This window comes from Sciurus carolinensis, chromosome 12, assembly GCF_902686445.1.
Source record: "Sciurus carolinensis chromosome 12, mSciCar1.2, whole genome shotgun sequence".
Lineage (NCBI taxonomy): Eukaryota > Metazoa > Chordata > Mammalia > Rodentia > Sciuridae > Sciurus > Sciurus carolinensis.
Genome location: NC_062224.1, coordinates 17,744,028 through 17,771,325, shown reverse-complemented (window position 1 = coordinate 17,771,325; position 27,298 = coordinate 17,744,028). Strand labels below are relative to the sequence as shown.

Below are 27,298 nucleotides of genomic sequence, written 5' to 3'. Positions count from 1 at the left end.
GGCCTAACATACTTTGGGAGGATGAAGAGAAGCGAGGGTGGGAGGAAGGAGAATCAGAGGAAGGGGAGTGGAAGTCAGTATGGTCAAAGAAGAAACGGGATGCTGGTCCCCAATGTCTCCCTCAGCTTACTCCATTCTCAGTGTCAAGCACCTGGCTGCTGAGAGCCTTCCTTGAGGCCTTTCTGTCCTGCCTGTCACATGCAGGTGGAAGCTCCACTGCTAGGTAGACATATTTCCGGTTGTGGCTGGCTGTGTGAGTCTGGCGTTCAAGGGTCTTTGGAGGTAGGGGAGATTCCTACTGTTTGTCATCTTCCAATCCTTGGAATGATGCTGGCCACATATGAGAAACTCAAGAAGTAGTTCCCTCACTTTTTTTTTGGGGGGGGGACTCTGGGGAGGGCACATTGTGACTATTATTGAAGAGTTTCCTTGAAGTGAGGGAAGACTGGTTTAGAAAGATTACCTCTCTTAGTGAGTGTGGCTACACACACACACATACACACACACACACAGGATAAAAGGGAGTACCTTTGACCATTCTCACAGGAATCTGCAGGGGATTTGTGCCACTTTCCTTCTTTATCAGGGAAGAGCATGGGCAGATTGGTGACATGGGGGCCTTCCAGTGAATCTCTGCAAGACTCAGAGCCACAGAGGCCCTAGGTGAGAAAAGAACCAACAATATCCTGCTGTTGTCCTCTACTGCCCAGGTGACCTTGAGTCAAGTCTGAAGTGCAGAGAAGGATGAAGACCCTTCTTGTGCCAGTCTTTTTTTGAGCATGATAGGCCCTGACCTGGGATGGCCCCTGGACATTTCAATGGTACAGGCCAAAGCAAAACAAAACGAAAACCAAAAACTGACAAAACCCCATCAGGACCAAGAAGAAAATCAACTTCTCTCAAGGTCAAAGTTACTTTCTCAAATTCTCACACATGATTTCTTCCTCTCTTAAAAAGAAGGGATAAAGGGTAAAAAATGGGTTTGGAGGTCCAGGTTGGTGTGCGAGTGGTCACAGTGTCATCAGAGACAGCTGCTTGTGGCTATGGCAACTCCAATCCCAGGGGATAAGTGAGACACAGAAGGAATGTTAATCAGATTGGTGCAGGGAGATGCTGGCAAAGGCTAGGAGCGGCAGGAAATAAGATGGGTGGGTAAGGGAGGATCTGGGCATATGTTGGGAAAAAGCAGATCACGTCTTTCAGCTCCTGCATCTCGTGTCTCACTGCAGAGCCCGCCCACAAGAGCTTCTAGAACTGGAGATGTGGGAGACCAAGGACAGACATGAGGCAACATTTCTCAACACAGACTTTTTGCTTTTGTGAATAGCCTGATTGCAGCGTTCTATCTTAGTCACATTCTCTCTCACTCATGGACATTTCTGAGAGGGGTAACAACAGTTAATTCCTAAGTTGCTTATAAGGTGTCATACCTACTACTTCAGTGCAGGCACCAATTTTGATCATAAAGTTTATATTGCAATGTGTTTATTTGTGTGCCAGGTCCTTTTCTGAGGTGTGAAGGTGTGAAGTAGCTTGTCTAAGTTCACACCAAGAGTGAGTGCCCAACTACAGAACACTTCACAGTTCCGCTAGTTTAAGCATCGGTATGTGTGTGTGAGGTGAGGGAACCCACATCTCCACATGGTACTTGGCGAACTTCTATTTGGTTGAATTCCCTTGTGTCCACAGGGCTTGAATGTTTGACTGAAATGCAGACTTGAGAGCAGATTGTAGTAACTATCCCTGAAGAAATGTGTACTTTCTACTTTACATAATATATGGCAGTTTTGTTTGTTCCGAAGAAACCACAAGAGCATTGAACACCATGGATTCAGTAGATAAAATGTTCCTATTTTACTTCCTTTACAAAAGTTCATGAGAAGTGCACACTTTTATTTGAGTGGGAAAATGATACTGCGAAATATTAATGTCATCTCCCACCTCACAGGGACGAGATCACACCTTTTATCCCACAATACTACCCTGATTGAGGGTGACATGAAAGAAGCCTCTGTTTTCCCAGAGTAGAGCTGTCAGATTTTGTAAATGAAAACACAAGATGCCAAGTTAAATTGGCATCAGATAAACACCAAATAATTTTTAGTACAAGTATATCCCATGGGATATTTGAGGCAAATTAATACCATAAAAATTACTTGATGTTTTCTGGAATTCAAATGTAATGGGTGTCCTGTATTTTCTGTGGCACCTCTACCCCAAAGAAGAACGAAACCAAAAAACAAAGTACCAAGTGTTTTTACTTTTGAGTATAATAACTGAGGAGCATAGAAGATAGAAATACTGGGAAGTATTTGCTGGGTCTGGTTTATTGTTCTGCCTGAGACTGGGAAATATAGACTCTAGAGTAGAGAAGGGACAGAGTGCTGGAAGCTGGGAAGAAGGCAGGCAGCAATGGTGAAAGTAGCCCCTCTCTTTGCGGACAGAGAATGAATAGGATGGAAGACAAGGGGAGACACACCCAGAGCTGGGAGCCAGGCCGTAGCAGCAGGGATGTAGGCGTGGCCTGTGTAAGCCCCGCCCACCCACCGCCCTGCCGGCTCCCAGAGTGCTGTGCGCCAGTCACTGGCCATCCGGGAATTCTTCGAGGCCTAGGGCGGGAGCCTGCCGGAGTCTGGCGCGCGTCGCCCTCTACGGCTGCTCCTGGTGCTGTGGGCCACCTCGGCTGAGCTCTGGGGTCAAGAGGCACCCTCTGAGAAGCAGCATGAGGAAGCTGCCGACAAGGGGAAGGAGGGCGCCTGGCACGTGGACCCCAATTCGGCAGAATGTCGGGTAAGCCCATCCAAGCGCATGGGATGATGGAAGCAGGACAAGCTCGTATCCCAAATTTCCCTCAAACACCTGAAACTGACTAGATGCGAGGTGAAACCTCAGCTCAATTGAGAGCTTTCAGGCTCTTGCACACCTGAAGAGTTCGTGGTGGAAGACGTTTGTACCAACCTCAGACAGCTAATGTGGGGAAAGTCAGATTGCACATGCGATCCATCCAGGGTTTCTCTGGCTCAAGGGTGTTAAAACTGATGCTTGGAGGCCAGAGGCAGCTCATGCTTGGCTGTGACTGGCAGCCCCCTTTCCCTGTTTCATTGCAAAAGTCCTCATGCATCAGAGCGTGCTTACCTATTGTGCCTGACAGTGGGTCCGCCCTCCAGTTGCCCACCGAGGCTCATCAGTGAACTCTGGGGACGATCAGTACTTGTTGTCTTGAGCCAGGTGCTTCCCACTGTGCACCAAGATGACTGTGAAGGCACACCACTTACTGACAGTTTGACCTTAGGCAGACACTTCACAAATGAAGTTTGCTTCCCTAACAAAATTGAAAACAACATAGATCCCAGAGAGCACAGTGCGTGGCACATAGCAAAGATGCCAAGTTTTAACTGAGTAGATGCAATTTGTCTTGGGCAGTCCATGATCATTTCCTCCCCCGTCCATCTTTCAGGCTCTTTGTACCATTTCTTCTGTTCGATTGAAATTGCCTTTCTCAAAAGGGCATTTGAGTCTCCAGGTGGAACTGTTATTGTTGAACTTTTACCAGGATCTTTGCATTTTATTTAGCCTTCTATCTAATTGTGTACTGGAAGGCTTCAGTTTGTAAACGGAGTTTGTTAAAAGGAATTTTTTTTTTTTTTTTTTAAGCTGGGAATTATAGCAGATGGCAGGTTCAGCCTGAGAGGAGTGAGGTGGCACGTAACTAGGCACTGCCTGAGCCGCCCTCATGGCACAACGTAATGTTCTAGTGTCTCTAACAGTTGGTCAGGAGATGCCTGGATGCTGGGAGCTGGCAGGTTAAACTCCAGCCAGCACTGTATTTCAGGGTCACACTGCAGCAGATGTCTATTGTTGGCTGGGGCAATTACCGTCAAAGTGGAAAGTCAGCAGGAAGAGAACAGAGCCTTTACACAGGAAGGGACATGACTGATGTGCATTTGGTAAAGTTTTCAGATGCAAGAGAGGAAAAGCAGCTAATTACATGAGCTAATACTGGAGATTTCAGCTGATCCAGGTAGGGAGAGAAAGAATCATAGCTCAAGGTAAAAAGTGGTATTGTGGTTTTGATGCAGCTATTTTGACACAGGTGTAACAAAAGGAAGAACACATTTTTTATTACTAAGTAATTTGTACAACAGGCGTTGCTGACTCAACCCATTCTGAACTTCATCCTTTTTTGTAGTAAGCTCAGGGATGCAGCTGAGCTAAGGAAGGGAAAAAGGGATGAAGGGTGTCAGGGATAGGGCAAGGGTGCTTAAGCATAATTGCTGAAAATGAAGTAAATGTTGGAAACACATTTGTTTATAAAGTTAGCATGTCAGTATATTCCTGTGCCACGTAGCCATGTTATATGGCTTAACTTGACTGTGGCCATCTTGAGTCACAACTGCCCTGATTGCCCTGAGTAACCCTGGCCAATTTGCTCCATACAGTTTTCCAGCATACTATAAATAGATGAAGCTGTTAGAGAGGCATGTGGAGTGTTGCCACCAGGAATGTGCCTGGTATTAGCTTGAGATATATCAGGTACATTCTGGCTTGGATGAAGTCACTTTTGTCCTGACCATGTTAGAAGGCTCCATCTTCTGACCCAAACTGTGGGGATCTGCCTGTTCTAGCTGCCTGCCCAGGACAGCTTCTGTCAGTAAGTTCCCAGTAAGTTGCACTCTGCAATTAATTCTGTCTGCTTCTTTTTCTTAGTCTCATGGACTCTGGTGCCAGTTCTCATGCACTGGGATGCTGTTCTGGAACACATATCAAACCTTGGGTTCCATGAAATTTGGCAGTAGACTAAAACTGTTTACACTGGGTAGAAATCCCAGGCTTCTGTCTTCAACTGGGGAGAAGGAAAAGGCTGCCAAGGCAAAATGGGCTCCTTACATGTTAAATCCCAGCCTGTCTAGAGCACCCACAATGAGCCCCATAAGCACCATCCTTCTGCACTTTGTTGTCAGTGTGGTTCACAACTGGGGACAGGCCCTTTTTTCTTGACACGCTTGCAGGGTGAACCCAGCCATTCCTAAGACTCTGCTTAGCCTCTGTTTACTCATGTTTATTCCTCCCCACTTTATTTTAAAAAAAAACTAAAAATTTTTAAAAAATATTTGAGATAGTTTTGCTAAGTAGCTTAGGGCTTTACAGTCCTTTAAATCTTTTTCTTTTTCTTTTTTTTTTTTTTTGTGGTGCTGGAGATCAAACCCAGGGGCCTGTGCTTGCAAGGCAAGCACTTTACCAACTAAGCTATATCCCCAGCCCGGCTTAGGGCTTTACTAAGTTGCTAAGGCTGGCTTTGAACTTGAGATGCTCCTGCCTCAGCCTCTCCAGTTGCTGGGATTACAGGCGTGCACCATCACACCTGACCTGGCCCCCACCTTCTGAGAGCAAGATCAGGATAGATTTTAATCTGACAAGAGCCTATACCACCCCTTCCAAGGACATGTTCCTCATTCTGTATCCTTTGCAAGGACAATTGCTACTGCCTTGGCCTTCCCCTCATTCCCACTCCTAAGTGTTTATCCGTCTCCTTTTTTCCTGCATTTGCTGCTGTCTATACACTTTTCTGCTTGGTGAAATCCTACTTGCATTTTGGGATTTCTGTCAGTTTGGCTGTGGAATCTTGAACCCTCCTTCACCATTAGAAATATTTTTCCTTCCCTTCTCTGGGCTCTAAAGTCCCCACTCCTTATACATTACTTAACCTGTTATGTCACAGTTGCATACCTGTCTCTCCAATTAGTCTGTAATCTAAGGGAAAGACAGGATCCTGGGAAGTCCAAAGCGAATTAAATGATTTTAGAACAATGCCTCTGCTGGCTATTAATGGATACTTATCTGGTGCTTATTGCATTACACATATTGTTATGAATACCTTGTATTGTTGTTATTATATCCATTTCACAGATTAAGAAATTGAGTAACTTGCTCAAGGTCAATGGCTAATAAATGGCAGAGCCATTATGCAAACCCCAGCAGTGTTGTTCCAAAGTCCATGTTTTTCCCACACTGTACCACCCCTCTGGTTGGCAGGAATCATGGTAAAAAGTTTCAAGGACAAACATACAACTCAAACACTGCTTTAAACAAAATTAAATGGGTGGAACTTGGCGAAATGCGAAGACTTCTCAGAGCTTTTCGTGTTACTGCATGTTGTGAATTTCCAAGAGAAGTTACTCTTATCAAGGTTTCTCACATTTCTTGGCCGCCAAACTTATTTCTCCCAAAGATTATTTAGCAGTTACTGTTTGTGTCCTGTGATCTGGAAAACATTACTTTAGCTCAGTGTTTCCAAATTCATGATGGAGGTGGATAACATATTTATCACATTCTTTAAGGATAGGGTCACCAGTATTTCCTTTTTGATTTGCTATAGTCAAACACTGGGGATCACCTGCCTTTCTTTGTTTTCCATGTCAGAGTCAGGCAGTTGGGAATCTCCCCTTCTCTGACTACTGCCCTGCAGAGGGTCACATGCCAGGAAAAGCAGGCAGGAGATCCCCCGTGTTTCACTGCTGCTGGTATACGTCGATATCAGGAACAGATGTGTATTTAACCTGGAGGAGAAACTGAATGGGCCACTTCAGGGGTGGACATAGTCACAGGGAATGGGAAGGTGGACAGAACTGGGGAGTAGATGGAAAACAAGCTTGTGGGCTTGGAGCCTTGACCTATAGGTGGTTGGTGACTGCAGTGTTAATTCAGCAGACATGAGAACATTCTTCTCTCATGCCATAGCCCCATCAATTATTCTCACAGAGGCCTTGTCACCCCTAAAAATCCCCTCCCTCCCCTCATAAGGCTACCCACCTTTGTTTTGGTTCATAGTTTCTAAAGAGGTGAAGTTATTGGGTGGGTCGTATTTTGTAAACTGGTGAGAATGTACTATGGTTGACCAGTTGGGAAACAGGACTCTTGAGCATGCGGGCCACTTTGATCAGCTCTGCCTTTGGTAGATATTGATGTGTAGGAGACTTTAGGGACAGCTCTTCTGCCCCATCACCCATGGTATTTGATCCTCCCTGGGGACAAAGTTCTAAGCTCTAGCTTGGAGACATTAAGTCTGAGCAGTAGTGAGTCCAGCCAGGGCTTAGAGTCTGAAAGCTGTTGCTCTTCATGGGTCTTCAGCACACGACCCCACCTGGGCTTCATGGTGATGCTTTGATGTTTTGCTTGGACCACCCACCAGGCAGTGTGCGAGGCACTGGGGAGAGGTGATGAGCGAGGCAGTGACTTCTCTGGAAGAGCACACTGTCTCTTGGGAGACAGACATAAACATGTAAACAGCACACAGTAAAGAGTGAATGCTATGTTGCATCACAAGGAACTGTGGGAAGATGCAGGTAGAGGTGAGGAATGAAGGGCCAAGGGGGAATGACTCCAAAGATGATCAGTGCTTGCCCCAGGCTTGGGTAACTGTGAGCCCCTCTCAGAATCACCCTCTGCTAAAGTGTGGCTATAACATGTGTACTCTGAGTAGCAAATTGTTTTTTTTTTCTTTTAAAATTATTTTTAATTTTTAGTTGTAGTGGACATTATACCTTTATTTTATTTATTTTGTTTATTTATGTGGTGCTGAGGTGCCAGTGTCGCAGGCATGTGAAGCAAGTGCTCTACCACTGAGCCACAACCCCAGCCCCAAATACTGTTTTTCTAAATAACCTGCCACATGGACCACTACTAAGTGAAATGTGCCAAAGCTGACTCTTTTGGTGGAACTGGGGGTAGGGTGAGGATGGGTCTGGAGGGCTCCCTGCTGTGCTTCTTAGTCCCACTGCTGCTGCTCCTCTGAAGGTAGTCACAGACTAATTCTGGTTGTTGCTGAGCACATTGCTTTACCCTGGAAGGGCCTAGAACCTGCAGGCTTGTCATAGGCAAATCTATAGGAAATCTCTTTCCTGCCCTAGGAACAAACTAGACAGCTAGGTCTTCCTTTTGTGAAGGAGATGACTAAATAGAACACTTAGAGGTAAGAAGGGGTGTCTTCAGTGGAGTGCATTGGTCTGGCTGACGCAGAGCTGAACAGCGTGCATGCTAACCTGATAGGTGTGGGTGCCACTGGTGGATGACTGCTCACCCAGAGAAGTGTCTGTTCTGGGACCTGAGAGTGCAGACATCTCTGCTGGAAGAGCTGGGGGTTGTGGTCATTCTTGTCTGAAGTTACCCAGGGAGAGTGCCGGGGCTCTAGGGATGACTGAGAGGATGCCAGCTAGAAGGTACAGACCAGGCCAGAGGGGCGCTCAGCTGACCAAGTCCTAGGTACTCCGTCTGCTAACTGGCTGATGTTTATTGAGTACTTATTGTGTGATGAGGTTATTTTTTTATATATTGGCTTAATTGTCGTAACAACCCCGTGCATTAGGTATTTTTACCCTCATTGTGCTCATGAGGAAATTAAGGCACAGAGAAGTTACACAGGTATTTAGAGGGAGAGCTGGCATTCAAACATGGGTAGTCTGGCACCCCACAGAATGCTCCTAGCACCCACTTTCCATACCTTTCACACCAGCTTCATGATAAAGGATCATTGTGTCCCAGAGTTGGGAATTTTTATGTGCAGCTTTCATTGACCAGGTGCAGAACACAGTATACATATGTGTGTATACCTATGCTGTGTGTATGTAGGTGTATGTGTATATAACTTTTTTCTTCTTAGAGACATTCTCCTGAGGCAGGCAAGTTGGTGCCAGGCTGCTCTGCTGACCAATAGAGAGAGTCAGAAGTAGAGCAGTATTCCCCATAAAGCAGCTCCTGCCCTACAGACCTGCCTCAGGCACTCTGCAGGCTCCTGGCAGCTGCCTGGTCTTGGATTGCTTGGGGGACTCCTGATTCAGGGCTGCAGGCCAAGAAGGGAGTATGCTGGTTTTCATCCCTCTTCCCTCAGTGGGGCTCAGAGTCTTCCTGTCCATGAGGGCTTGGATGTGCTCTCTTGGAAAAGGGGACATTTTCTAGTAGTGCCATTGGCTGGCAAGGGAAGGCTGTGAGGATATCCCAGGGCACCTCCCAGTGCAGCCAGAATTTAACACCTGAGCCCAGTTCAGGCAGACCAGTGGTTCTCACAGTGTCAGCTCTCCCCACCCCAGGCCCCTTGATTTGGCTACCTTTTCCTGTCCAGTGGCTATTTCTCTGGTCCCTCACCTTCACTAGGGATTTTCAGGTGTGTGACACATTTGTCGGTCAGAGTTTCGTGGTGGAAGGAAGTGGAGAAGTACATCAGTGCATTTTCATTAGCCTTGCTCTGTCCCTCATTACCAGGGATGAATGTTTGTTTATAAAGGATTAGGATGCCTGTGCCATTTTGCAAATAGAAGTTTAGGAATTTTTCTTAGAATCAAACATTAAGCGAGAAAAACAAATCCAACAAAAAACCCAGAGCAAAAAAATCCAACGGAAAATGTCGTTCTGTTCAAACTCATGGCCTATGGGAAAAATTTCAAACATATTCTTTCAAAGGGCCAAGCAGCAGGCCTCCCATTTAGGCTGTGCAGCTGTTACCGGATGCCTCTCTCAAATCGCACTTTGAAATCTTACCCTTCTCATCCGGAATGATCAAATACTTTCTCTTGCTGTCTCTCATTTTGTGGTCCTGAATAGGACTGCTATTGTTCTCCAGCAGGGTATAGTTTTAGTGTCACATCATTCTGGCAAAGTATTGACACAAACCAGTGTTACTCTTGGATCTGCCTTTCTCCTTTGTCCACTTTCTTCTGCATCTAAAGAGATCACATTCAGCAATGCAGCTGGATTTTTCTAGGTTAGGGTGGACTTTGGATGCTTTCTGCTGGTCGGGTCTTTTAGAGGTGAAGGGCTTGCTCTGTTTGGCTACCCCTAGTGCCTCAGTAGAGATTTGCTGTGGTCACCAGTAAGGGATTGGTTTTCCAGATAACTTGCTAAAATGAACTCAGAAGAACTTCCCCCCACTCCATTTTGTTTCCAAAGTCAATTTATTGAATATTAAGTCATAAAGCCAGTGATATAATTTTAATGAAAAATACCCTGTATCACTCAAGACTTAAAAGAACAAAAGTACCCCTTAGAAACACTGCTTTGAAAAATAATCACATTAACTTTACACACAACAGAGTCCTTTCTTAAGCTTTATTTAAGAAATCGAGTACTATATAGTTCAATATATATAAGACACATCCAGTATTGTGTTCCTGATAGCAAGTGCATAGATTTTGTTAAGATATCATTTTCACTCCATATAAACGTTTCATGGTCACATGAAGATAATATTCCCAGTGATTTTGCCCAAGCATGAGAGGAGAAAACAGAACACAGCAAAAATAGTGAACTACAACAGAAATGAAAAACAAAAACAGTGAATTAGCAGAACAGTCGATTCCTGATAAGTGAATAAGCTGATTGTTTGGTCACAATGTTTTATTCACTTATCAGGAACGATTCACAGTACATTTATGTTCACTGTGTTTCCTAGCCTGCTAGCCAAGAGGCTGAGCCCCGGGATGGCACGCAACTGCCGTGGGCCAGGCAGGCGTGTGGCTTCCGTCAGCAAGGAAGTGGTGGTGGTCCTGTGGTTCCCAGGGTGGTCCGTGCATGGCAGGCAGGTACACCTTGCTCACACGCTGCAGTGTTTTACAAATCAAAATAAGTATGAGTTTAAGCAGGGACCAACTTTACCGTCATCCGTGCTTAAGGAACTAGCCTTTTCATCCTCTTCTTTGGAGAATTATTGTTTTTGTTGTTTTTGGAAAACAGCAAAAACTGGCTTTGTCTTTCCCTTCCTTTACTTAGCATGAGTATTTTGCCTTGTGCCAAATGGTGATTATGCTTATTTTAAAAATAAACACTTGCATCTTGTAAGGAATTTAATCACACTCTTTCCCCAGTCTCCCCTCCCTTGTGCCTCCCACCCCCTCCCCCCCAGAAAAGAAAGAAAAAGAAATCACACCCTTAGCCGTCTTTCCCCACTACGTAAGCAGTGGTTTTTCAGAGGCAGCTGATGAAGGCTGTGATGAGGTTTAAAGCGGAAGTGTCGGCAGGAAGTCAGCTCCCATCTGTGCAGGTTTGGAGCTGGTGGCAGTCACTACCACGGAGGTGTGTGGCCTATGGGTGAAAGAGCCGCCTTTCCTCCACCTCACTAGGCCCCTCTTGTTGACCCGACTTAAAAATACAATCTTGGGGCCAGAGGGGCAGCTGACACCAGAGGGCGGAGAGCCCGAGCACCTGCAGGGGGAAATCTCATTGGCACCAGGTGCTGGGGGCCTGAGGCAGACAGAGCTTGTGCGTCTGGAAGGTTGGGAGGAGAGAAGACAGGGAGCGGACATCAGTGGAATCTTTTAAGAGCACTTTAAGAGCAGTCAGATTCCTGAGCATAGGAGATGGGCAGGAAAAGGGAGGAGGGCCTCTGGCCTAAGATGTGGAGGGCGTGTGAGGGACAGTTCTTTTTCTGATGACTGGGCTTGGGTGCCACAGCCTGTTCCTAGCTGTGTGTGCCTCCAGGAGAGGTGTGGGGTGCATGGGGCATTACGAGCTTTCCTGTGGAAATGGACAGCATGCCAAGAGGACTTGAGCGTGAGAAGCTTCACCTCCCCCTTCAGACTGAGTAGAGCTTCCATTTGAGCACTTGGAAATATTTCTTTTCTCTTCCATTAGTTTTAATAATTAAAGCTGCTCCTGGATTCAATTAGCTCGTAGAAATAAATAATTTAAATTACTTTTCTATACATATCTATTGATTGATGGCAACACAGAACTGAGTTTAACCCTTTTCACATCTTCTGCTCACCAGCTAAGTTTATTTTTTCCTCCCTTGAGAGCTCACTTCATTTGAAAAGGTGATCAGTTTCTGAGAAGAGCTTGACAATAATGATATGCTTTAGGACTTGGGAGTAGACAGAAGAAACTCCAAGTCTGCTGCTATTCTTCTTAAAGTAATGCAGCAGATTTTAGTGAACGTTAGGAACTGCATGTTATATATGTACACATGTGTGTGCATATATGTCCATGTATATGTGAATATATACACTCATGAGGGAGGGAGAAGGGTAAGGAGAGGTCGGAGGAGGAGAAATGAACCTGTACGGTCAAAAGACCATAACATGTCTTGGCAGATCCAGCTCAGTAGGGCAGTTATTTAGGTGAGCCATAGAAAAAAGTGTATCATTCTTGGAAGCAGTGGTCAGAGTGGACCGTTGCACATAAATCAAAGGTGGCTGGTGTGCAGTTTCCCCAAATCAGATATTCACTTAGGTGGAATCGACTGTATCTTTTACACAACATATAGAAAAAAAACAGGTGAAACAGTGAGTGTGTAGATGCATCACCAACATACAATGACCACCAACGATACAACACGCAGAGAGAGAGACAAGTATTAGGAAAATGGTTTAATATTGGAGACAGAAGCCGAAAACCGCATCACACAGTAACATACATTACAAAAATAAGTTTGACTGTTTCAACTACACGGTTATGTTCACAATGAGGACAGAAGAATCAGAAAAAACTTTGATCTAAACAGCAAAAAAGCAAACCCCTAAAGTTTAACTAATACATTTATCCACTTAAGGTGACTGAGTACTTCTAAATCTAATTACCTTATTGTGTAACTGCACAATACAGAATAAAAGTGAAACTTACCGCTGTATTTTAAGACAAAATTCTAATGCTAGATATAAGCAAAGGGAAAAAAGAAATCAAGCCAAAGTTTTTAATTCTCAAAAGAAAAGCAACTTTCTTTCTGTCAACCAGAAATCAAACTTGAAATCAGTCATTGTCAGGGGGCCCACGAGAGTAAGCCACAAAAATTTCCATTTTTTTAATCTCCAGTATAAAAAGTTCCACTGGTACAAAATGCATAAGTACAATCAGTTGTAGAAATAGGAAAGCCTGCGTATTTTTTTTTTTTTTTGGCTCAAATTCCATCAAACAACAAAATCCAAATGCATCAATAAAACAAACAATACTCAAATGGTCTTACAGTTTCCACTAGGTTGCATTAACTTTGGCTTTTCTCAGACAATATTTAAAAACTATTTTGTAATTCTAAACAAAATGATATTATTAATCTACAAACAACAATTTTCACAGCACAAAAAAACACAAATACATTTTTTGTATGACATTATTCAAAAAGGTAATGAAACTACAGGTTTTTTTAAAATTTTATTTCTTCTTTTTAATTAGCACTTAATAGAAACAAACAGTAAAATGATTCCAGAGTAGCACAAGCCAAAGAACTATAACCCCTATGGTGAAAGAAAGATGAACTCGTTACGCCTTTGAGGACTGCCATTTTGTCACAATTCTCTAATTTAGTTTAAAAATGACTATTCTCTACACTTGATTTAAAAAAAGTCACTTCCCTGCGTGTTTTGTCTCCTGGCACAGGCCCTTTGCACCCTTGCAGCTTTATTCCTTTTGATATTAAAAGATAAAAGGACAGTTTGTCTCTGAGGAGGGTTATCTTTTTAACAATGAGACATGCAAAACCAAACCCCCCCAAAAAAGGACTTTCACCCTAGACGTACTGTCTTGGTTGCCTGCGAAATCAGAAACACTGAAAGTGCCCACCCTGAGCCTCCTGTCAATGCTCTCAGTTTCTCTGTGGGGGAGATGCAGGTGGGATAAGAGGAAAGGAGGACAGTTGCTTCAGTGAAAAAAAAAAAAAACAAAAAAACAAAACTTTGAGATTGATTGATAAATGAATAGATTTGGAATGAAATGGTCTAAGAAATTCAAATGGTGTTCCCTTGCGTTTCTACACCACCATGACACATGAGAGACGTGTGCAATAACCTGTTACTAAGCTGAGTGCTGCAGGAAGTACAAAATAGCCCTCAGAGGCTGCAGGAAGGCCCCGGCAGTAGTAAACACGTGTGAGGATAATACAAATCATTTCGTTAGAAGTGCATGTGCTGTAAGAAGGAAACTTCTCTTTTTGTTTTTTGCATCGTTAGAGGCTAGTCCTTTCCATCCCAGGGCTATCGCATCCACGCGCACATTAAACCAAACAGGGCAGGTGAGTAGGAAAAGGGAGCTGAGCCAAGAAGCTTCCAGGGCCGGCTGTCAGGAAGGCTGGGCTGTGTGTTGGGGCTGTAGGTATGACATTCAGGTTTGTCAAGACAGCAAGGTATCTGTTCACAGAAAGTCCAAGTGAAAGTAATATGGCACTTTAAAAAGTGGCAGCAGGAAGGTATTTGGTCAAGAACCCAGCTGTACTTATGTGGCCAGTCCCCTTTGTGTTCAATCAGTGTGTTCAGTTAAAGAACAAGGAAGCAGAAAGTGCAGGGGAGGGGCTCTGGGGTTCTCCCTTGAGACACCTTGCTTGTTCAGAGGCGTCCACTGGGGCCAGAGAATTCCCAGCACAGTGGCTGACTGAAGGTTATCTAGGAGCATTTGAGAAACAAAAGCAAAATTCCTCAAAAGACAGTCCCACCAAAAAAGTTGTCTGACTGCAAATATATGAAAATCTTCTAGACTAGAACGTATCACTAAATCTGATCTCGAAAAGTGTACGGCATTTTTAAGGTTTACTTAAGGACTGAATCTACCTACTTTCCCCCATGTTTCATTTAAACTGAAGAAGGAGCATAGGACGTTAGGAATCCTAATTCCAGCAGCACATTAGGAATTAAAAAAAAAAAAAAACAAAAAAACCAGAAACAATCAAAAGTAAAAGTAAAAATATCATAGGACAAAATTTGGAGAGTGTTCAAATATTTTTCCCCCCCCTTCAAATTTGTCTTGTGGAATTTTTTAAAATTTCCTTTTGGCTCTCAAAGGACCAAGAAAGTAGTCAAATGTACCACACAGAGGATATATGTGGGTGGGAAAAAGCCAAATTAGGAACACCCCAAAACAAACTCAAGTGATGACAGTTTATAAAAAGTTACCAACATTCCAGATAGCTCTGGGTAGAAAGGGTTAAAAGTTCAAAACTTTCTCACCTTAGAGGTTTCCATATAGTATGAAGAAAATACATTGTGAGGGTGCCTTCACAGCCTTGATGTGCAGAGGGGTTAAAAAAGTGAGACATGGGCACTTATACAATGTCTTACAAAAAACATCATAGAGAAATAACAAACAATAACAATTTCAGGCAACAAGACCACAGAATAGCAAGTTAACAAACTTTTTAACCTTTTTTTTTTTTAAATATTAGGGATTTATACAAAACACATAATAAAATACCCATGTTATCAAATTACTTCTCACAAGAAACACACTGAAGCTCTAGGAAGGAAGTACCTTTGGAATTTGGCACTATATATTTTCACTTTTTTTCTTTAAAAGAAAAAAAAAACAGATCACATTTTGCTGAACACAAACACATCTAAATAGTCCACAATAAAAAAAAAAAATGACATCAATGCTTCACAAGCCAACACAAAACTTATTCTGGAATAGTTTTTTTTTTTTCCTCACATGAAATTTTTTTTTTTTAAGCAAACAACTTTTTTTTGAAATTCTTTTTTGTTTTAAGTAAACCAATTCTAAACTTGTCTTATCAACAGAGAACATTAAGACCGTAAGACTCATGATGAAACCACAACTTAATTCACAGAAGCACCAACATAACACAGTTTACAGTAACCTTTCTCCTGTACATTGAAACAGTATAAAATATAGGTAATTTCATGTGCATTAAACCATGGATTGTCTAACTGTGAGTCAGTTCAGCAAAAGGTGACACAAATAGGTAGCATTTGCCCCAAAACAGGGTAAATATTTTTCTTATACTAATCTACAAAAAGTGGTTCTATATATATATCTTAATGAGAAAGTGAGCCACCTAAAATGGCCTTATCAAAAAACTTTACACTGCCTGAAAAATGTAAAAACTATTACAGACCTCTAGAGACTTAAAATCAGACAGTTTTTTTTCTCAAACTGTTTTTGGAAGTAGTCTGTTAGAAACCAACATTCTGTGTCCCTGGACACATATTGCTATTGTTACCAGTGACCGGGAAGAATGCCAATCCCTGTATAATACTTTCAAGTCTGTTTTATGAAAAGAAAGGAAAAAAAAAAATAAGAAAGAAACATTTTTGCCACAGGTTTTTTTCTATAATTTGTCTAATAATTTCAGTCTTGCATGAATGCAGCAATGTTTTTCACATTGACTTCCCAGAATTCATAGCTAGATGAGGTCACATGCAAATTTCAAAGGTCAAACTAGATCAAAGGTCAGTAGGAGAACCAAATATGATGTGAGGTCAGAAAGACATCAGAAACAATGACGGGACGATGAAACTTTTTTTTTGAGACGCCACAGGGACATGCTAGGCAAACGATGAACTAACGGGCATGAAGATGTCTAGGGAAAAAACAAGGAAGAGTAAAAAGTTACACAGAATCTATGCAGCAGCAACAAAATCACTTTTAAGGGTGCAGGAGAAAAACTAATGCAAATCTTAGGTCTTCAGGGAGTCTACGAGCCATTCACATAATTTGCATTTCTTACACTCTTTTTCCACAGCACAATGAAACCCCAAGAGAATCCATCTGGAGAGTGAGAGGGGATGGATTCTGGGTGTTTTGGGGTGAGGGACTGGCAAGGGAAGAGGGTCCAGTTTCAACAAAGGTGACATACGGGGAAGTCAGACAACTGAACTGTAAACTAGATAATGGAAATTACGAACAAAATAATCAGACAGATACAAACAACGAGAGGATAAAGCATGAACTTTAGGTCTAGGGTTCAACGGTGAAAAAGCCCATTCCTAGAACAATTCCTCTAGAGACTACTTCAGAAGGTTCTAGCTAGACAGAGAACTGCTCTTTAGGTACCCAATAAGTTAACAATAGGCAATAAATAACTTCCATTATTTCTGAGGCAGTAAAAATTTTGTATAAAAATAGAAATGCTTTTTTTACAAATAAAATTTACAGGCCTGTGGCTTTCTTTTTATTTATGTATTATTTATGTATTTATTTATTATTATTAAATTTATCTTTCAAGAAACATCAAGTATTTTCACTCATTTTTATTTTATTTTTAAACCCTGTAGCTTTAAGAAACAGATCTCTAAATCTTTTTTTACATTAATCCTTTCTAAAAACAAAAATAAAACAATAACAAAATAGACAACCAGTGTAATAATCTGACCGATAAATGTCATGTTTCTTTGAACCCTAAAATAAAATCCTACTTATTAAAACAAACCGATGTAGTGGAAAGACGTTTGTGTTGTTTTAAGTGCTTCTCCTGCTTCTCCCTCTGCTGGGCCACCTCGCTAAAGGCAGGGGGCCCTCGGCAGGGGTGGGCGCGGACAAGGAGGGGTGAATGCTCCAGGCAGTGCTCTCGGGGCACCAGTGGTTTCAGAGTTAGAATTGCACATCAGCATTTGTTTGCCTTTTAAATTCTCAAGATGTCATTTATTTGTATATATGTTTTTCTTTAAAAAAGCAAAAATGAAAACAAAAAAATTTAAAAAAAAAAGGAAAAGGAGATTCAAATTGCAAAACAAAGGAGAATACAGTGGCACAACTGGAGGAGGAATTTACTCAATAGAAACAAGGTAGCCCAAGTTTTAATTATGGCAGACTGGGTCGGGGGCTGGGCGGGGGGAAATGGAGGCCTTATTGTAAAAATAACCGTCTCTCTTGGTAAAAGTTGGCAATGTGGTCCTCCTCTGCCTTCCCTGTTGAGGAACAGGCTGGCTTGTGGGACTTACCCTAAGAAAGCTAAAATAAGAGCAGGGAGCCTCTGGGGTTGGGATCAGTAAGGTTTGCTGTCGTTTTTGGAGCGCTTCAGCTGCACCTTCAAGCGTTTCATGCCGATCTGAAAGCCATTCATCGCCTGGATCGCAGCTTGTGCAGAGACTGGATTGTCATAGCTAACAAAACCTGGAAAACACAAAGGAGAAGGAAGTGGGGTCAAGATGGAGTGGGAGCAGAGCAGGAAACGGGGGCTAGGGGGAGGGGGAGGGCTGGCACGGGGTAACTGCAAATGCTCACAGGTGCCAGCCCTGTGCTCAGTGTAGCGCTTCTCAGCTTATTGTGTGCCATGAATGTCCACAGCACGTCTGAGGGACGAAGCTGGAAACGTCCACTGAGAAGTAGCGAAGAAGCTAGTTGGACTGGTAATTTGGTACACAGGGCAAAACCTCTCCTTAGAAAACTAAAATCACAAATGTTAAGTGAATTCAGTCTCCTTATTTAGTGTTTTCAAGTCAAATCTGTTTCAAATCCCTTAGAATCTCTCTGAAGGAGCTGCAGGTAGATAAGCCTCACTCACACAAGCAGTGGTATATATAGTCCAGGGCTAAAAGGGCCCCAGTAGCTCACATGTCCCAACACGGTGAGGCTGAAAGGCAGGTAGAGGGAGGAGGGTGGACAGCAGCACACGCCACCTGCTTTCTCCGCTGTCTGTTGTACCAGTGTGGCACACAGACTTGAGTCTCTAGTTGTGGACCGTGCCCACACCTGTTTACCTAGAGGATGAATCAGTTATAGAATTAACCATTACTGAATTTGATAATTTATACTTCATTTTTAATGTTCTAGAGTTATTTCTGAGAAGAACCCAAGGAAATGCTGGGCCTTTCCCCTTAGCTCAGTTTCCACGTGCACAGCTTGAGTAAATTCAACAGGAAGGAAATTACTACCTCACGTCTCTCATAGTCTTGGGTAACCAACAGTCTAAATGACTGAGGATTTAACAACCATCTCAGCAGAATTTCCAGTATGTTTCTTTACAGCAACAACCTCTGCCAAAAGCAGTAGGGAAAGGCATGTTTTTGAAAAAGAACCCATGATGCTCTGTGGAGGCCCAGAAGCGGAATTCTGATCCTAGTTTGTTCTAACATTGGAGGGTGAGGCCAAGGCAGGGGTACAGGCAAAGTGTCACTTAAGCTGAGGCAAGTGGTGAGCTTGTACAGTTCCTACTGACTTTAAGTTGAAAGGAATCTATTTTACAGATTTAATTTCAGTTCTGACATCAACTGTTCAGAAGGTTCTAGGCTAAAAGCCTCCATCTATCTACTGTGAAAGTTTCAGGCTAAAGAGAAAATTCCTTTACAAACTAGAGGATGAAGCAAAGGACATATATACACGTTGAACAGCGGTCTCTCCTCAGTTCATAAAAATGGGCACATGTCAGAAAAGCTTTTCATAGGCATTGCAAAAATGGCTGCTTACATGAGTATTAAATCTACTTCCCAGTAAATGTAACTTCAAATCTAAAATTTTTGCTCTGACTTCACCTTCTCCTTTCCCTCAGGGTCTTTATCCCGAACTAGCAAGATGCTTAAAGGATGCAAATGGGTCAATATATCAATACCAAAACCCAGCCAAAAGGTATGAGGGAAAGAACAGGCTGCTATCTTATGACTGGGAATTCAGCAAACTTGGGTCCTAACAAATTAGGCTGGCTCACAGGAGGCCTGGGATGCTATGGCTTTCAGTACATGAGAACAGGGTCCCTAATACTGAATGTCTGTCTGTTGATTACGACAGCTTAACTTGCATTATTATGAACACACTGGTTAAGTAGTTTGTGGACAGATATAATCTCTTTTCAAGGTAGTACATATTTTCTCAAATTGAACTATGAAGCACAGTCCCTTTCCGTTTTCCAGATGAGCTTAGAACATTGCTCAGCTGTGAAAAATACAAATGTTGGCCTCAACACCTTGTGTGGGGAAGGTGTTGAGGTAAATTCTGGCCCTCACGAGCCCCCCAGTAAAACAGCTTAACTTCCACTTCCCTCTCGTGAACCACTACTAAGGGGTTCATATAGTGAGCACAGCAGCAGCCTTCCCACTAGGGTGAAGACAGTGGCTTGAAAGGGTTGACATGCTAATTCCCTGACAACAGAGGCTCAGACCTTCCTGGGTGATGGCACAGAAATTAGAAAGGCGTTACAGATATGTAGTTTTAGCAGCCAAGATGCTCTCCTTGGCCTGTTTACCTGCTACCAGTCAGCCAAACTGGTGTGAACTGAGCAGTCTTGAGAACCACCCTGCCTCTGCCGACAGACACACACTTCAGTTTCTCCTGGCCCACAGTGCTCCTGTCCTGTTTTATGCTGTCATTGCCTACAGCCAACATGAATTATTAAGTTGCAGGCATGAGTGAAGTCAAGTGGTCTAGCTCTAACTGGGTCAGAGTCTGCCAGATGAGTGTAGATGCTGTGAACACCTGGCCTCTAAATTGCTTTGGGGGCCAGCAAGATTTGAGAAATAAAACAATAAATGGATCAAACAAATGCTGCCCTCCTGGTATAAAAACAACAGCCCAGAATGCCATGGGATGCAGAGGGCATGCTGCTTGAGCAGAGAGGGTATGACAACTAGGTGCCCTAAGCAGCAAGGTTTCCAGTGTTTTATGCTCCATATCCACCACGAGCTCCTGCCAGTCTTATGATTCCAAACTCTGGCCCTCCAGGCCCTCATAACAGTGTCCTATCTAAGCATGAGATACCTCAATGCTCACCCTGTGCATGTGGAACTGCAGTGTGGCAGCAGCCTGACCATCCCTGCTTGTGAACGTGTGTATATTTGTGGCAGTTTGTGTGTGTGTGTACTTAACAGTGTGACCCACACCTCAGTGTCTGACTCGTTAAACCTGAAGGGTAAGGATGCAGTGCTACTCTACATCAGCAGAGGCTAAATGCAGTCTGTTTCCATCTGATGGAAGTTCATGCTTCCATCTGAAGGGCCCGAAGAAACGGCTATTGTTCTATAACAGAAGATTATTAGATACGTATATTAAGACACTCTAACAGTACGGCATACAGTGTTACCTAATATAAAGGAATTTCCCAGATTCTTCTTATATAGCCCCTCCCCCCCCTTTTTTTGATTAAACAACTTTGCCCAAATCTGCTTACATGCATCCAGAAAAATTGTGGAATACTACCACACAGGAAGGCCCTACCCTGACTCCAAAAATAGCTACCTTTCACATTTTCCTTCCCATGACTCCTCACTTGGGAATCTACTGTAATATTCTAGCTTGGTTTCTTTTGCATACCAAAGCACTTGCTCAGATTGGTCTGTTTGTCAATGAAGACTTTAGCAGAGATAACATTTCCAAAAGGCATGAACATCTGCAGAATGTCCTGGTCTCCAAACTCCTGTGGAAGGTGGTAAATAAAGAGGTTTGCCCCCTCTGGACCTAAAGAAGAAGAAAAAATCAGAGTAAGGTATCCCTCGAGTCTTAGTTCCCAAAGTCTCTTCTTAGGAATCCTTTAACAATACGAAGGCTAAGTATCTGGCTTTCTCTTATGAAAGAATAAACAGATGGATAAATGTCAAGTGCTGACATGTCTTTCAGGGAAACACTCATCCTTTACATTTTTCTAATTTCCAAGTAGACACTGGCTGTAAGTAACTTCCTCAGATAGTTTTCTGGGGTCACATGTACTTACTGCACATCAAAACCCATTTGCTTCTCCTTCTGATGGGGTGAAGGTGGTGGTGGGCAGGATGGGGCAGGGAATCTACACATGGTTTTCCTGGGGGCTGTGTTTTCTGTCGTGTGTGGTAGACTGTCTCACACGGGAGGGGAGCGTGCTCTGGGCATTCTATGCCAAGTGCAGCGATTTATAATCATCAGTGTAGCAGGAATGCAGCCTGGATTTCTTGATCATTTACTTGGTTACCAAGCCAGTCTCGGTTTGCCAAATCTCTCAACACACAGTGTAATAATCATCTTTATTAGAAATGACTGGCAGTGAGTCAACAGGGGAAAAAGGTAGATAGAATCTCACAAATTTGATAGGAATACACCTCCAGGTAAGCCTTGGAAATGGATGTAGAGGCTTCTCAAAGCCTGAGCTAAGCCAAGTTCTTCCCTTTTACTCGTTCTTTTCCAGCAAACAACAGAAACAATGGTGGTATAGGGAAGTTCTCAGCTCATGGGTCGGAGGGATAAGCTCTCAGTTTCTTCTTCATTTCCCTCTCTGGACCCACTACCCACCTGTAGGAGAGCTGTCCGAAAGTAAAAAGAGGAAAAACAAGGAAACCCAATGAGCTGGAAGGAGAATACAGACTGGATGGTTCTTGGACATCCAGGCATGGTGTCTGGGGTTGGAGGGAGCTCACAGAAATGGTCAAGGGACTTCTGCAGCTGGTTCGTGGCTGCAGCTGACTTTCGCAGGAGAGGAGCCAGGCCTGCCTGCCCTGTTTGTGAAGCTGCAGGAACAGGCTACAATGGTTCCCTAGAGAAGGGGAAGGATATTTGTGTGTATGTGTTGAAAAAAATATTGGGATTAAAAAGAACTCTGAAAAAATAAATGGATAGACATCATTGCAAAGAGACATCCAACAGTTTCTTCTCCTGTCCCCACAAAATAAATCATAAAAGAAAAAAGCATCCCAATGAATGGGACTTTTCACGGAAGACTTCTTGAGGTCAGTTCCTGAGGCCCCAGACAAGGTATTTCTTCTTATTTAGGAATGTGTCTCCCTGGCTACTTGAACTTTCTGTACTACTCACAAACGCTATGGATATATTGACATTCCAGTGCAACAGTGGCAGACTGTACTTTGAAGGGACACAACTATATGCCCTTAAATGTTTTCTGAATAAGTAAAAAATCCAAAAACACTGGAGATGGGTGTATGACTGCTGCTGTGCCATGCACATCCTTTGCAATAGGTTCAGTGGACGGATCTGATACCACATTTAACGTTCCTCCTAAAACAGATCCAAATGCACAAATGAAGATTAGTGGGACCTGATTTGAATTGCGAGGTGCATGGCCTCCTGAAGCCTAGGAAGGAAATGCAATTTGAATACCCAGGTTCCTAGGCACAGGTTCCTAGGTGTGCCTCAGCAGTGCTGGCATTCTAGAATGTCTCCATGCCAGAGAAGGAGGCCATAGAAATAAAGAGATAGCTGGCTCTTTCTCTGCTTGTAGTGCTGAGGACTGATCCCAGGGTCTTGAGCAGCCTAGGCAAGTGCTCTTTTGCTGAGCTTCACCCTTGGCCCTCAGAGACAGCTGGACAAACAAAAGGAGGCTTTGACCTTTGCTTATTTTCTCAGGAAATGAGTGAAAAGTAATTTCATATGGAAAACCACCCATATTTGCTACAGAGGCATCTGGTACCAAAATAATATTTTTGTTTTGTTTTGTTTTAGAATTCCACTTGTGAGTCATTATCTTCTCTGCCCCTAGAAGTAATGAAAACCTACCATCTTCAGAGCACCCCTTTGTTCCATTTCTCTTTTCCATGGCATTTTAACTTGGGAGAGTTGTCTATGTTCTGTTCACCGGCTCCAGTGGGTTGAAGTGTTCGCATTCCTTTTTCCTCACAGGGCACCTGACTAGCACAGAACGCTGGGGACATTGTGGGAGCAAAGCTGTACCAGACCACCAGCACTTACTGGGTACCGAAAGGCCCTAACTACTCGTGTGTCAGGAGATGGAAAGGGGTGAGAGTGGTTGGAGAATGTTTAGGAATGGAAAGAAAGGTAGTAAGCTTCTCTGCACTTAGATCCACAGGGATGTCATACTCCTTCAGAAGATTTATCTGGGGAAAAATTTAATTAAACTTATTTTCCCATGGGGAAAATATACCAGGGTACAGGACTAAATACATCAAGTTGTCTCTCATTTCTCTTGACTAAAGGATGGAACTGTGGGGTAGGAAATCTAAAAATCTATTTAGTATTGGCATTATTTAGTATTATGTTTTTTCCTCATCCTATAAAATTTTCCCTTTTCTCATCCTATAAAATTTTTTTTTTCTTTGTGGTACTGGGGATTGAACCCAGGGATTCTCTACCACTGAGTCAGACTCCAAGCCCGTTTATTTTTTGTTTTGAGACAGGGTCTTGCTAATTGCCCACACTGGTCTTGAACTTGAAATTCTTCTCTCTCAGCTTCCCGAGTCCCTAGGATTACAGGTGTGTGTTGCCATGCCTGGCTATAACTTGCCTTTTGGATTACATTTTAAACTAATAGATGGGTTAAATTTCTTGAGCTGCATTAACTGGGTGAGGAAGTGATCAGTAGAAAGGTATGAGAAGGTGAGAGATGATGGAAAAAAAACCAAAACCAGACAAATTGAAACAACTCCCACTGCCACCACATGTAATAACTGAACAATGCTACTGATGCCCATGTACCTAAACCAATCAAGAGTTGGCGATAGTTATTTTGATCTGTTTTACAAATCCCTAAAACTTAAGGCAAACCAATTTAGGGCAGTGGGCTAGGGTTTTACAGTTCAGAAAACATTATTTCAGTGTCCAGACTTTATCCTCAAACCACTGAATTTTGAGTCTTGATGATGGACATTTTCTCAGCAACATGAGCTACACGGTTTCCTTTAAGGCCTATCAGATAATGGACAGCTGACCAGCATTCTCTTAAACCACGTGGGGGAACTAAGTTTATGGTCTCTGTCTGAGGATATCATTGTCTTACAGGACCCTCCTACTGCCCATATCTGCTACCATGGTAGACCCCGAAGGACCCAAGTAAATAGCTTTTCTTGGGGAAGACCTCTGGTGCTCATGATGATGGTCCCTTTCACATCCCAACAGTGTGCATATTAAAAAAGCTTTAATCACAGACACAGCTGAGAGCAAAGAGAAAGTTGAAGTGACAAACTTAGACCATCATATCTTTCATTTTTAATGATCTCTGGTTATTTATCAAAGGGGAAACCTTATTCTTTTTTTAAATACATGGGTATCTTTTAAGCTGTGTCCTCTTAAAAGTCACAAATTTACTAAGTAAAACTATTCTGTTTCTTATAGAACACTATGCTTAAAGTCAGAGTATTCAGGAAAAAAAAAGCCTTCTGGAGCTATAGGGTAAGGGAAAAGGAGAAATGAATATTTAAAAATCTTTATTACGTCCCTATTCTAGCTTCTTTTCCCACATTCTAAACAAGTAAGAAAGAAGATAAATAGGATGTTGCTGATTTTGCTTTACATCAACTTCAATTAAGGAAGAGATCAAAAGGAAGAATGACAAACTGTCCTTATTTGGACTAAGTCATTAGCCATCTTACAATTAGCTTTAATTTATTCTTAGCATTAACTTCTTGAAGTTTATTTTGCCTCAGAAGCAAGGCAATCAGTCACTTATTTGCTTTCCCCAAAGACCCCCAATTAAACAAAGACCAAGTCGATCCTAATCATGGATTCTATCATTAGCCTGAGAAGTGTCGCCTACCGAGAGGCAGCCACATAATGCCTGGCAAGTGGATGCTGCAAACCTGGGGCTCTGGCACAGCCTGTGTCCAGTCATCCCCTTCTGCCAAGGAGCAGTTTCTGCTAAAGGGAGCAACTCAGGGTCTGTACTGAATTGGGAGAGGAACATTGCTGGCAATTATTCTGCGGCAGCAATGAATAAGTACATAAAAGTGCCCAGGGGGTAGAAGTTCATCTTAAGAGATGGACGAAAAATTACAAGATGAACAAGAGGGAAGACTGAGAGAAATGTCTTAGGCTGACTTTTTTCTTTTTAACATAAATATTAGCAATAAAACAAGGGCTTTCCTTACGACACCTGTTCCATTCCGCATCTTCTAAGTGTGCTCTAAGGCAAGTGGGTTGGGCAGGGCCAACCAGGCCCGCCCAGGGCAGGCACCTACCTTCCTTCTGGCTGCCCGCAGCGCTCTGCTGTTGCAGCAAGCTCTGGCTGTACAGCGTGGGCAGTGCGGCTGCCGCATACTGCTGGATTCCTGAGTAGGCCTGGGTGAGGGCGTCCATGGTGCCAGCCGTGCCATTCGTCAAGCCTGTGGCGCCAAGTCCTCCATTCAGAGCCGCCATACCTGAGAGCATTTGAGCAACTTTACAAAAAACCCAACAATAGAGAAGAGAAATAGCACTTATTCATTAGTGCTTTCCAAAGGAAGTTAGAGAATCATTTGACACAAGTACAACAGCAAGTGCATGCAGCCAGTACACCAATTAAACCGACAAACTCAGAAACGAAACCATGAAGAAATAAATCACAGTAATGGTGGGGGGACACCTAAGCAATGATAGCCCTCTCTCCCTAGGCCAGTGATCAAAGTTCATTGAGGCACTACAGTTAGACAATACATCTTAATTCCATGCAGGGTGCTACTGGCAAGTACCGTTATCTTTTTGAAATAAAAGCCCTTCTGCTTCTTAGAGCTTAGAAGCATGTAAAAACACATTAGTGGCAGAGGCCTGTAACAGCTGTACACTTCAATCTATTTACTGGGCTCTTTGAGGAGCCATGGGATGGCTCAAGGGGTTGAGGAGGCAAAGATAAAATAAAACTTTTCCTTTAAGCTGTCTGATGACATGGCAGAGCAGACAAGTTTTGTGCTCTGAAAACCAGTGAGTCAGCAGTTGCATTAACCAGCTTTCATAAACAGTTGAAGGATGCTGTCAGGGACTAGGGTCTTAGGAATAAGATGAACAGTCTAGCTAATTTAGAATCAAAGAACGAGAAGAGACGTGGACCCTTTCCATATCGTGGAGAACTTGGGCGACTTATTCAATTAACAAAGACTGCAAACTGGTGTGATTTTTGGCAGCAAATGCTTATTGTGTACATGTGTGTGCACACACGTACATTAATTCATGCCCAGGTAACTGGGGTTTCTGCCAGTGAAAGAGCTTCGTGTCATATTTTCCAGCCAACATGGATTGGCATGGTGTCTGTAAACTGGATCCTGGCTATTAACCAATGGGAATAGTTGCTCTTTTGATTTTGTCCTCGTATCCTGGCTGCTCTATTCTGGTTGCTAATTGTATCACATTTTCCCTGAGTAGTGAGTCAAAACAAGCAATGCTTCATAGAGTGTTAACATTCTTATGAAATCAGGAAATGGAAGAGGTGACATCACAATTGTCTTTGGGTTCCCTGATGATTAAAAGGTCTTAAAAAAAGATCTGTTTCTGAGGAAAACATTAATGAAAGTCTTGATGGGATTAGGGTTATTGATTAGAGATATTAAAATAGCAAGGATGACTAACTGGAAAAAATTGATAAGAAGTCTAATGAGAACAGAGGACAGCTAAGATAGGGTGCTTGCAAATATGTGCAGAGGAGTCCAACAGCAGAATCACCTTAGCACTCCTATCAGTGCTACTGCTTGCCATCCACAGGAAATAGAGTAGGTGGGAGCATCCTATTTACTCCATACATGCTTCTGATATTTTGCCAACTTCATTTCTTAGATATAAAGGACAACAGGCAAGATATGATTAGACCATGGCTCAACGGTAGAGGACTCCAGCTCCTCAGGTCTGGGATTCCTGCTGTGGGGCCTGAGGAGACAGAACTGGGCCTTGGAAGGCAGTCATGGGATATGCTGTCCTCACAGAAGGATGTGGAGGTGATCAGACAAGCTTGAAAGGCTTGAGAATGGAGTAACAGCTCGCCGAG

General features: G+C 43.0%; 1 protein-coding gene across 12 annotated transcripts in view; it reads right to left on the bottom strand.

Annotated features, from left to right (window-relative positions):
• Positions 1–10,084: 10,084 nt before the first annotated feature.
• Positions 10,085–27,298, bottom strand: part of Celf2 (CUGBP Elav-like family member 2) — a 507,177-nt gene continuing 489,963 nt past the window's right edge. For 8 of the 12 annotated variants that reach the window (XM_047520132.1, XM_047520129.1, XM_047520126.1 and 5 more), the window contains 4 exons: positions 25,527–25,724; positions 20,947–21,090; positions 17,646–17,817; positions 10,085–16,285 (listed from right to left, as the gene is read on the bottom strand). In XM_047520132.1, coding sequence (XP_047376088.1) covers positions 17,690–17,817; positions 20,947–21,090; positions 25,527–25,724 — 470 coding nt within the window. In that variant the 3' untranslated portion in view covers positions 10,085–16,285; positions 17,646–17,689. The remainder of the gene's footprint in view (positions 16,286–17,645; positions 17,818–20,946; positions 21,091–25,526; positions 25,725–27,298) is intronic. The other 4 variants (XM_047520128.1, XM_047520130.1, XM_047520134.1 and 1 more) reach the window with 1 other exon arrangement.